The 12,152-nt window shown below is 36.0% G+C and overlaps 1 protein-coding gene across 1 annotated transcript in view; it reads left to right on the top strand.

Moving 5' to 3' along the window:
• The window catches only part of tmeff2b (transmembrane protein with EGF-like and two follistatin-like domains 2b), a 90,893-nt gene that overhangs the window by 27,688 nt on the left and 51,053 nt on the right, over positions 1-12,152 (top strand). The window contains exon 3 of the mRNA XM_048200430.1: positions 10,144-10,273. Coding sequence (XP_048056387.1) covers positions 10,144-10,273 — 130 coding nt within the window. The remainder of the gene's footprint in view (positions 1-10,143; positions 10,274-12,152) is intronic.

Below are 12,152 nucleotides of genomic sequence, written 5' to 3'. Positions count from 1 at the left end.
CACAAACTTAGTTTTTTTTATTCCTGGTACCGGAGAGCCACTTTTCCAGCAGAGTTTAGTTCCAGCTCTAATTACTGGCGAACGCACATCAATAAACTAATTAAGGTCTTTGAGTTTGCATAAAAAATGCAGCCAGGTGTGTTGGAGCAGGATTAGTACTAAATAGATAAGGGTACTCCAAACTTAGCACAGAGTTACTAAACTCATTTGGATTTACTGTGCTGTATTTCATTTTATTATCCTATTTCTATTATTTGTGATTTATTTTTTTTTTTTGGTTAGTGCTGTCTGAATGGAGGAGTTTGAGAGAATTGGAGAGTGATATTTTGGATGCGCACTCGGACGTGAGTGTAAAACACCAGGTCCGATGACTCAGGCTGGTGTAATTGTACACCTGTATGACTACAGCTGGGTTTGGATGCTCCACTCCAAAACGAGGTTCTCTGACTCTTCCATTCAGATAGGGGTACCCTGAACTTAGTCATATTTCTATGTGTATGTATGTTTTTTTCTGTGTATTTCTCTTCTGTTCTGGCCTGTCCAATTTCTTCTGGCCCGTCCAATTATGGAGATGTCTACAGGATAAAGGCTATTATTTGTAACTTTACAAGAACTAACAATAAGAATCAAAAATGAGAAACCAAGGAGGCTGTGGAAGGATGGGGCAAATTTGGATTTATTATAATATTCACCAAAGCACTGTTACTCATTTCACATGCAAAAAGTTTTTTACATTGAAGTATTAAAAAGCAATAAATAAATAAAATTAAATAAAAATAAAATAAAATAAAATAAATCAGCACTTTCAAGGGTCATAGAGAATGTGAAAATTGGTCATGAAAAATTGAAAATAAAATTATAAAGAATGTATTAAATTAATATGGGAAAGAACAAAGGCTGTTGAAGGATGGGGCAATATTCAGCAAAGCACTGTTACTCATTCCACATGAAAAAAGGGCATTTATATTGAAGTCTTAAAAGCAAAAAATAAAATAAATTCAACAATTTCAAGGGTCAGAGAGAATGTGGAAAATTGTTCTGAAAAGTGGAAATAAAATGATAAAGAATGTATTAAATGAATATGAGAAAGCATAAAATAAAAAAAGCTTATTAACAGAATTATTTTTAGATCAGAGAAAGAAAAGGAGTATTTACTGTGGTGTGTGTGTGTGTGTCCATTTTTGTGACATATCAGGACACAAATTTGTATAATGACATGGGTATGACATAGGTATTAGAAGGAGAGGGTGACTTATGAGGACATTACCCCATGTCCCCATTTTTCAAAAGGCTTATAAATCATACAGAATGAGTTTTTGTGAGAAAGTAAAAATGTGCACAGTTTCCTGTGATGGGTAGGTTTAGGGGTAGGGGGATAGAAAATACGGTTTGTACAGTATAAAAACCATTACGCCTGTGGAATGTCCCCACAATTCACAAAAACAAATGTGTGTGTGTTCATGTATACCCTACGTCCCCACAATAATGGCAGTATCCGAAATCCTGGTCCTTGTGGGGGATTTTTTTGGTCCCCATGAGGAAAACAGATTATAAAAAAATCACACTAAATTATGTTTTTTGAAAATGTAAAAATGCAGAAAGTTTCATGTGATGAGAAAGTTTAGGGGTAGGGGCTAGAAAATGTCATCAGCTAAGTATAAAAACCATAATGTCCTCATAATGACAGGAATACCAGTTTGTGTGTGTGTTCGCGTGTGTGTCTGTGTTAGTGTACGTCTGAGGTTGAGTGAAGAGAACACTCAAGGATAAGTGCTCTACTTCTCAAAAATCCCAGCCATCATGTGTGAATATGTGTGTTTGTGCTGTTTGTTCTGTGGCTGCCAGTCCCCAAGTGGTCATATAGACAAGCAGGTAATGGAAGGGTCAGTGTGTCACACTGCCACACACACACACACACACACACACACACACACACACACACACACACACACACACACACACACACACACACACACACAGGTTTGTTTTGCTATCTTAGTCAAGGACATTCCATAGGCGTAATGTTTTTTATACTGTACAAACTGTACATTCTATCCCCCTACACCTCCCCTACCCCAAACCTACTCATCACAGAAAACGTTCTGCATTTTTACATTTTTTAGTATATTTTTCAAGCTATTTTAAATATGAGGACTCATGAAATGTCCTCATATTTCATGTTTATGTCGTAATACCAGTGTAATACCCATGTCATCATACAAATTTGTGTCCTCGTAAATCACAAAAACGTGTGCGCGCATACACACACACACACACACACATGCATTCAACATCCACAGACGAGACCATCACCTTGGAAGCGATATGAAGAACTGAGTGCTTTAGCTCAATAATGCTAGCGATAGCTTCCATTAGGAGCCACTATCACAGTAACATAACCTCTGCACACACAGCAACATGCTAACTGACTTTTGCCTAGCTCCTTTCCTTCCTCTCTCTTTCTTTTCTTTTCCACCTACCAATTCATTACTGTATTTAAGAGCTCTGAGTAATTTAAAGTTTTTTCAACACATCTCAGTCTACAGTCAGATAATGTGTGTAATTTGGCAGGTGTATGCGAGTCATGTGGAGTCATCTCTAATGTATTAGAGACTCGGTATAAAAGAGACTCGGTTTTCGTACAGCGTTGTTTTAATAGTACAGGACATTTCTTGCTCTTTTAATTAGGGGATACAGTGACCCCTTTAGGTAATGAAGGGAATATCACTTTATTTAAAGTTCCCTAACAAATGCTTTAAAGTCCCTGTAAAGTCATTTTAAAGTATGTGTTCTGAGTTTTTCACTCTGCAGAAAAATGTGTTATTAACCACCCAGCCAAATTTGAATGATTAAAAAAATCTGCAAATAAATTAAATAAGTTATCAAAATCTCGAAAAAATAGGCAGCGCTCTCTGCTCTCAAACGCTGGGGGCGTGTCCTCTGGCGGCGCTGAAGCCACGCCCACTCGCGAGAGCTGCAGTCTCAACTAACTTGAGTCTAATGAGTCAAACATACTGATGCATATGAAAAGAATCATTTAGATGATTGCAAATTTTAGCAGAGTTACTGTGGACTACCTACTAATTATAACATAAGCAAACTCGGCAACTTACACTCATTGGTGGGCACGAACTGCCGACTGTTGTCGAGTCGACAAATGACGGTGCCGCGAGACGGGAGGATGAAGGCCGGGACGGGAGAGACTCTGTCCAGCCCCATATATCATCGGTTATCGGTGGGACGGTAGGAAGGCCGAGGCGCGAGGGGGGCCGAGGTCTGTTCAGTCACAATTACCAAAAACAGCGGATTATCTGTGAATCCCAGCTGTCTGATGAAAGTTTGTAAAATTATCTGGTGTAGAACGATCACTTTAGAATATTTCATATCGTCGTTTTAGACAATTTAAATAAGGAGACCGAGCATATTGTATATTATAACAACCATGTAAATGTGCAAAGGGGTGTATAACTGTAATGACACTCGTGATTGAGCGAGTGAACCGCTGTAGAGTTAGAGGCGGCGCCACGCTCGGTGCGTCAGCGACAGTTATATAGTGTTAGGGGAGGGGCTATGCTCGGGAGTCCAAGTGCGTCATCAGACCCCCGTTTTAGCTCCGCCCAAAAAATCCTGAACAGAGACTTGGTGAAAAACTGTTTAACGCTCTAACTTCACAATTAAGCATTACACAATTCACAGTCTTTGTAGTGTGTTTCAGCAATACATTTGTAACATTTATAAAGTGTTTAGAAAGAATTCTCAGAATTGACTTTACAGGGACTTTAACAATGAAACAAATGAAAAGTGTTCCTGTATGCTAATTAATTTAGAACCTTTTTTGACAAATCACGGTGCTATTCTAAAATGTGTTAATGTATCCTACAAATGGAGCTTTCTTTAAAGGAATAGTTCACCAAAAATGAAAGTCCTGTAATCATTTACACACTCATGACATTCTGAACCTGTACATTGTAAAAAATTATAAGTATTTATAAGTTATATTATAAGTAATTTAATCAACTGCAACTTGATTTTTTTAAGCTATACAAGATTCAGCTGGATTTTTAAAGTCAGTTTAATGTAATTTAAATTAACTTAAAAATTAGATGAAATGAGAGTCTATTTGATTATACTTAAAAACTTAAGTTCAGTTGCTGCCCTAAATTTCTTTGTTGCATTAAGTGAGTTTAGAATTTAGTATATGACTTTCTTCTGTGGAACACAAAAGGAAACATTTAGGTGAAGATCTGAGCTGCTCAGTGGATGGAGACCAGAGGCAGCAAAAAAAAAAGAAAGAAAGAAAGAAACATAAAATCATCATATTCCGACTGGTTGTGATACTGCAGTATATCAACTATTAAAGGGGGAAAAACAGAGAAAACTGTAATGCGCGTACACCATGTAACATGGCACATTAGTCTAGAATTGATGTGCAGGTGTGCAAATGTGAATATACTGTATCATCTGTTTAATGTTGCTCATCCAGTTATATTTAAAATGTATTACTCTTGAGTCTTGTTTATCAGTGTTACATAATGTGAAACTGTTCCGGCATTGCCAAGCTTTTCGTTCCTTTGTTATTAATAATCCTATCTTCTGATTTGCATCCATAAAATTGAATCTAATGAGTTGGATCTAATTAAGTAAAAAAATATAATGAAATTATAATGAAAGTTCCTTTCATTATTGACATTATTGAACAGACATTACTAAATTATATTTAGTAGCTTATTTTAAACTATAAAACTATATTGCAATATAAACCATTACCACTTTTTATCTCATCATAAACACACACACACAGAGAAAGATTCTGTTCGATATGTTTTATATTCAAATAAACATGTTTTAGATCAAATTACTCTCAAAAACACAATTTTTAATATTTCATATTTATAAAAAAATATAAGCTAAATTATTAGTAGCATAACTAGCTCATTTAGCTTAGCTAATTCATATTTGTCAACCTTAGTTAATGGATTAGCTAACATGACCTAGCAATAAGCAAGTTAAAGGTGCCCTTGAATTAAAAATGGAATTTACCTCGGCATAGTTAAATAACAAGTGTTCAGTACATGGAAATGACATACAGTGAGTCTCAAACTCCATTGTTTCCTCCTTCTTATATAAATCTCATTTGTTTAAAAGACCCCCGAAGAACAGGCGAATCTCAACATAACACCGACTGTTACGTAACAGTCGGGATCATTAATATGTACGCCCCCAATATTTGCATATGCCAGCCCATGTACAAGGCATTAGACAAGGGCAGCCAGTATTAACGTCTGGATCTGTGCACAGCTGAATCATCAGACTATGTAAGCAAGCAAGGACAATAGCGAAAAATGGCAGATGGAGCGATAATAACTGACATGATCCATGATAACATGATATTTTTAGTGATATTTGTAAACTGTCTTTCTAAATGTTTAACAGTACATGTATTCACGGAGACAAGAGCCGTCATTATTTTCATTATTAAACACTTGCAGTCTGTATAATTCATAAACACAACTTCATTCTTTATAAATCTCTCCAACAGTGTAGCATTAGCCGTTAGCCACGGAGCATAGCCTCAAACTTATTCAGAATCAAATGTAAACATCCAAATAAATACAATACTCACATAATCCGATGTATGCATGCAGCATGCATGATGAACACTTTGTAAAGATCCATTTTGAGGGTTATATTAGCTGTGTGAACTTTGTTTATGCAATGATAGAGTCGAGAGCTCGGGAGGGGGCGGAGAGCGCGACCAATTAAAGGGGTCGCAGCCTGAATCGCGCATTTCTAATTATGCCCCAAAATAGGCAGTTAAAAAAATTAATTTAAAAAATCTATGGGGTATTTTGAGCTGAAACTTCACAGACACATTCAGGGGACACCTTAGACTTATATTAAATCTTGTAAAAAAACGTTCGATGGCACCTTTAAAGGCACAATATCTAAGATTTTTAGATTAAAATATCCAAAAAACACAAGAACAGTGTTATATATTTTGTTGACTTATTTTGTGTACTTATATTATCCCAAATGTTTCTAAGAATGTTTAAATCCAGAGAAATAAGCAGTTTTAACCAGGACACGGACCGTGTCCGTGCGTCGCCTATCAATGACATAATAACCGCATTACACTCCATTTCTGGTTTTATTTTGTAGAAACCATGGAAACACAAAAGACGTGTTAATATATTATGTGTTTTATAAGACAGGTGAGCAACTGTTTGGATGGATACATAAGTCTTATAATAAGTAAGTCTTATTGTTTAAATCACTTTTTCTTGATTTACAGCGAGTACCATGTTTTACCATGCCTAATATCAATCTATCTTAATGCAGTGTGCATTAAGTGTCTCATAGTAGCCGCCAAGCAAACGCAGAGTAGCACAATAACAACTTTCAACACAGAAATTTCTCTAATATGATAAAACATTGCTGCTTTACCCCACATACGCTTGACCAGAAGTAGCGGAAGCGGCGTCTGTGGTATAATAAATGTTCCTCTACTCTCGAGCCGTGTGTCGCGCTCGTCTCTCATTAGCAATCGCTCCAGCTGCCTCTTTCAGCTCCTACAGCACTCGGCCCTGCTCTGCTTCATACTACAGTAATGTTAATAATCTCATCCATGAACATGATTTCTGCCTAAGTCCCTTCCTGATTCTTTTCCACCGGCTGTAGACGTGAAGACAACATTTCCCATGATTCCGAGAAATCAAGGCGTCATTAAGCTACACCTTTGTTTTGAATAAGCGACCTCTAGCAGTGAAAATTTACATAGTGTGCCTTTAATAAAAATGCTGTACATTGTTTGTTCATGATAGTTCAGGGTGAATTAACTAATGTTAACAGATACCATTTTTGATTAAAAAATGTATTAGTAAATGTTAGCATTAGCTAAGATTAATAAATGCTATAAAATATTGTTCATTGTTAATTCACATTAACATATTTAAATACAAAGTTCTGGCATGAAACTCTAGATGGCGCTGGTTGATAGGTCCTTAACTCATTTGGTAGTGATCACATCATTATCTACATAGCGCAGCTGATTGGTTGCTGTGGTATCAGCGCACTTTCAGAAACCCTCCACCTTCCCCAGCTCCACCTGTATAGATCTGCTATGGGGTTTATTTCATGTATGTTATATGTGCAGCAGCAGCATGTCTTACTTGTTCACAGCAATGTCTGTGAATGTATCGGCAGTAGCAAGTCCTGTACTTGATCTGCAGCAGCGTAGCAGATCTATTCCACCAATATCAAAGTACATTAAATTGCCATAACCATTACTATGCCAATCTCTCAGAGAGTTGTCATGACAGAGCTAATTTTAACAAATGAAACCTTACTGTAAAGTGTTACGCCTACTGTTACTTTTTGGGATATCTTGCCCATCACTTCAGTTCCTGTGGTAATTATTACAGCAGCAGTTTTTTGGATCTTCTGATAATATATGATATGTATAACATTGAGACCAGGTTGGTAAAAGAGTGCTAGGACACAGTTCTACAGAGCATGAAAAACGATATGAGAGATAGATGAGAGCAGTTACAGTAAATGGAAGAACAGGAAGAAAGAATTTCTCTTAATGACACGTTTTAATATCCTCGTCAAAAAGCGGCTGCTGGTTGAAGATGTATGAGGAAACAGCCGTTATATCATATTTCCTTCCTCTCTATTCATCCTTCACCTGCTATTTATCCATTTTCTTATTTCAGCCTTTCAATTGTGTATATCTTTCTACTCAGTCTTTCATTCATCTCTCCCTTCTGTCAATCGCTCATGTTCTTTTTCTGTTAATATAGATAGTAAAGGTTTGAGCATCAGCCTGAAATCAATGCCTCGAAAATCCATATTTTTGCCTGATTGACTTATCTGTTTGTAAAGGAACTGAGTTGATTTGTGTAAAGTCAATATGAATGGACACACACCTGTTTAAATCTTGTTCTTGAAGTATCTGTCTCCAACTACAGATTCTTCGTCTTTTCTCTTTCTAATTAATTTTGTTGATTTGTACTGTTTTTACTTCCTTTGTCTCACACATTTGTATTACTTCCTTTGCCTAACAAATTTTTATCAAATTACATGACTAGATAAATGATTAGATAAATGGATCTTTCTATGAGAAGCATTGCAAAGCATGTAATTCCGACAGCATGGGGTCCAAAAGTAAGAGTAAAAATCAAGATGCAAACTGACCAGAATGTGTTAGACTGGTTTTACTAGATTTACTAATTACAGTAAATAAAATAAATAAATAAATCAGCCACTCCTAATTAATCACTATTTTTGGTCAGGTCTGAATCCAAATTAACTTGAAATGGTCTTTGTTGAGCCATTTTTTATTAAAGGGTTAGTTCACCCAAAAATGAAAATTCTGTCATTTATTACTCACCCTCATGCCGTTTCACACCCGTAAGACCGTCATTAATCTTCGGAACACAAATTAAGATATTTTAGTTGAAATCCGATGGCTCAGTGATGCCCCCATAGGGAGCAATGACATTTCCTCTCTCAAGATCCATAAAGGTACTAAAAACATATTTAAATCAGTTCATGTGAGTACAGTGGTTCAATATTAATATTATAAAGTGACGAGAATATTTTTGGTGCACCAAAAAAAACAAAATAATGACTTATTTAGTGATGGCCGATTTCAAAACACTGCTTCAAGAAGCATCGGAGCATAAATGAATCAGCGTATCAAATCATGTGTCAAACTGCCAACGGCTGAAATCACGTGACTTTGGCGCTCCGAATAGCAGATTCGATACACTGATTCATTTGTGCTCTGATGCTTCCTGAAGCAGTGTTTTGAAATAAGCTTTTTATTGTATAGTAGTTGCTTATTATTGTACTGTATTATTGAAGCAACACAAACATTTTAACCTGATCTCGTAAGAAAACTATTTTATGAGGTGGTGATGAAGCTCCACCCCTAAATCTAAGAAGATTGTAAGAAAACGTATGAATAAGATTGTACAAATTCATACAAATTAGCCACCAATTTGCCAAAATATAAAATATTTCCATAAGAATATGTCGGAAATGTATTAAAACTTAATGGAATTTTGTTGAGACTTTTTTTTAAATATAGTATGTTAAAGGGATAGTCCATGCAAAAATGAAAATTCCCTCATATTTTGATATTTTGAAGAATGTTGACGTCCAAACAACATTGACCATTGACTTCCATTGTATGGGGAAACAAAAAACACTGGGACATTTCTCTAAATATCTTCTTTTATGCTCCACAGAAGAAAGAAACTCATACAGGTTTGAAAAGACATGAGGATGAGTAAATGATGGCAGAATTTTCATTTTTGGTTAAAAGTAAAAAAATACAATAGTATTAGTTGTTTGTTGATAGTTTAATGCTGTTCCATATACATTTAACTGGTATAAACATGAATTTTAAACATGAATTAACATGCCTCTTTATTTCAGAAGTGCACCCAACATCACTGCAATGTATATCAGTGGACGTTTCAGACAGATTCAGTGCGATCTGATTCATTAAATCACCTTCTCCACCAGTTTTTATGGCTGGCCGCCTGTGATTTATAAATCACACTAGAGATTTCAAACTTTGAAAGAGTCACCCTCCCTCTCGTGTCTCTGTTTTGTCCTTCTCTCTTGTGCTCTCTTTTCCCCTCAGGCCATTAGTCAGCAGTTCTGTGTTTGGTGTGCGTGTGTGTTTCCAGTGATTTTACAGTGTGTTTGCTGTGTGTCAGTTGTGTGTGCATGTGTGTATTCAGATAGATGGATGACCTCTTGTTTAATGGCTGATGTAAATAACCTCTATTTGCTTCTATGGGGTTGAAATACGAGTGAAATCGGTTCACCTTCTGTGTTCTTGCCTCTGGGTGACCTGCTTCCTCCAGGCGCCACACCACAGCTGGCCACAACGACACCAGCGGTCTTGTGTTCCTCCCCCTGTGTGTGTCTGTGCCGTAGGGTCACGGTCAGCTGTATTACCAGCCATTATTTCACTCTTCGCTATCTGCATGCAGGTACACCCGAACAGGTGTCTTGTGTTTCAGAGTGCCGATGTAATTAAAGTTTGTCCTCATCTGATCTCGACCATTAAACATTTACAACAGAAACATGCATCTGTGACACCTGTGCCTCTTTCTCTCTTTACAGTGCAGCAGTGACTATGCTCCAGTGTGCGGATCTAATGGGGAGAGCTATGAGAACCACTGTCTCCTGCGCAAAGATGCCTGCAAATTGCAGACAGAGGTGCTGGTGGTGTCAGAGGGCGCCTGTCCTGTCGGTACGTTTCTGTGTCGTAGAGATGACTGTGTGTGTGTGTGTGTGTGTCAATGTCAATGAAAGTCTCCACTCCGCTAATCATTAAAGGGTTAGTTCACCCAAAAATGAAAATGTCCCATAATTTACTCACCCTCAAGCCATCCTAGGTATATATGACTTTCTTCTTTCAGTCAAACACAATCTGAGTTATATTAAAAAATTGTCTGGCTCTTCCAAAAAAAAGCACATCCATCCATCATAAAAGTTATCCATACGACTCCAGGGGGTTAATACAATCCTTCTGAAGCAAAGCGATGTGTTTTTGTAAGAAAAATATCCATATTTATAACTTTATAAACTAGAATAGAACAAAATTCTAGTTTAGAACAAAAACTTGAAGCCATTTATTAACCCCTCTAGAGCCGTATGGAATACTTTTATGATTGATGGATGTGCTTTTTTGGGCTTCAAAATATTGGTTAGGCTTCTATTCACTCCCATTATAAAGCTTGGAAGAGCCAGAATATTTTTAAAAATATCTCTGATTATGTTTGACTGAAAGAAGAAAGTCATTTACACCTAGAATGGCTTGAGGGTGAGTAGATTATGGGATAATTTTCATTTTTGGGTGAACTATCCCTTTAACACTTTTTACAATAAGGTTCTATTTGTTAATGCATTAGGTTTCAGGAACTAACAATGAACAATGCTACATTTCTAAATACTCTCATACTAATATATTTTTAACATTTAAAGTTGTATAAATTTACATTTGCTAATGTATTATGAAAAAAAACAACAGTATTTTATGAATTAACTTTAATCTAGATTAATAAATGTTGTTCAAATATTCTTTAATTTTACCAATGTTTAATAATTTGTAGTATTGTTGACCTTATTGTAGTATTACCAAATCTTTGGAAATAAAATATTTTTTATTAATTTATTAATTCTTAATAATTTGTTTGTATTGTTGTCCTGTGAAACTAATCTAAAAATCTTTAAAACAAGATAAATTTATTTGAGGAGCAAACCAGCCATAAAGACATTTTCAGAGAATATCTTAAATTGAGTTTATTTTTCTTACAATTTATTTTGAATTTTTCTTTCTTGGCTCAAAATGTACCCAAAACATAAGTTTAAGCAGAAGCAAGATTTATGTTTTTAAACATGAAAACAACAACAACGTGTTAAGACTAAATACATTTTTAAGGATGTATAAATATTTGATAGATAGTTTGGGTTCAATATTTCAATATTGGCCCAGTTTTAAACAGAGATTTGACAATAATTAAATTCGATTCCACATCATAAAAATGAATGATTGTGGCCAGATTCTTTAGGAAAGTGAATTTTGAATGCAATTTACCAACCAACCAACAAATGAATAAATAAATAAATGCATGCACACAATACATACATAAATCAATGTATGTATGTATGTTTATCTTTGATAATACAGTTGCACAAGGGAATTGAACCTCGGTCGTTTTGCACATTTAAAGAACCAGTGTTCCTTCAAAAAAAAAAAAAAGTATTAGGTTAGGTTCATAATTGCTCTATTTTCACGCATAGGCATTAGAGCTTTGCCAATAAGTGCAACAAATTCAAAGATAAATTTAACTGCAAACTCCCATTAGCAGGGAGCAGTGATATGACCACGTGCCCTCAATGCTCAGAGGCGCAACATTCCACAGTGAAACATCCAGCTGGGTTCAATCTGAGTTCTGACTTGTGGCAGTACTCGGGTTCCTTAGAGCCACACCACGGAGGAAATAACAGCGATTATAAGCTAAAGTAATGATCATTCACTGATGGCTAATGACTAGTGAGAGTGACGAATGCACCTGGTGTCGAGTGAAATACAGACACAGTTGGTTCTGAATGCTGATAATGACACT

Source organism: Megalobrama amblycephala, linkage group LG8 (genome assembly GCF_018812025.1).
Source record: "Megalobrama amblycephala isolate DHTTF-2021 linkage group LG8, ASM1881202v1, whole genome shotgun sequence".
In the NCBI taxonomy this organism is placed as follows: Eukaryota; Metazoa; Chordata; class Actinopteri; order Cypriniformes; family Xenocyprididae; genus Megalobrama; species Megalobrama amblycephala.
This window is presented reverse-complemented; position numbering and strand designations above follow the sequence as displayed.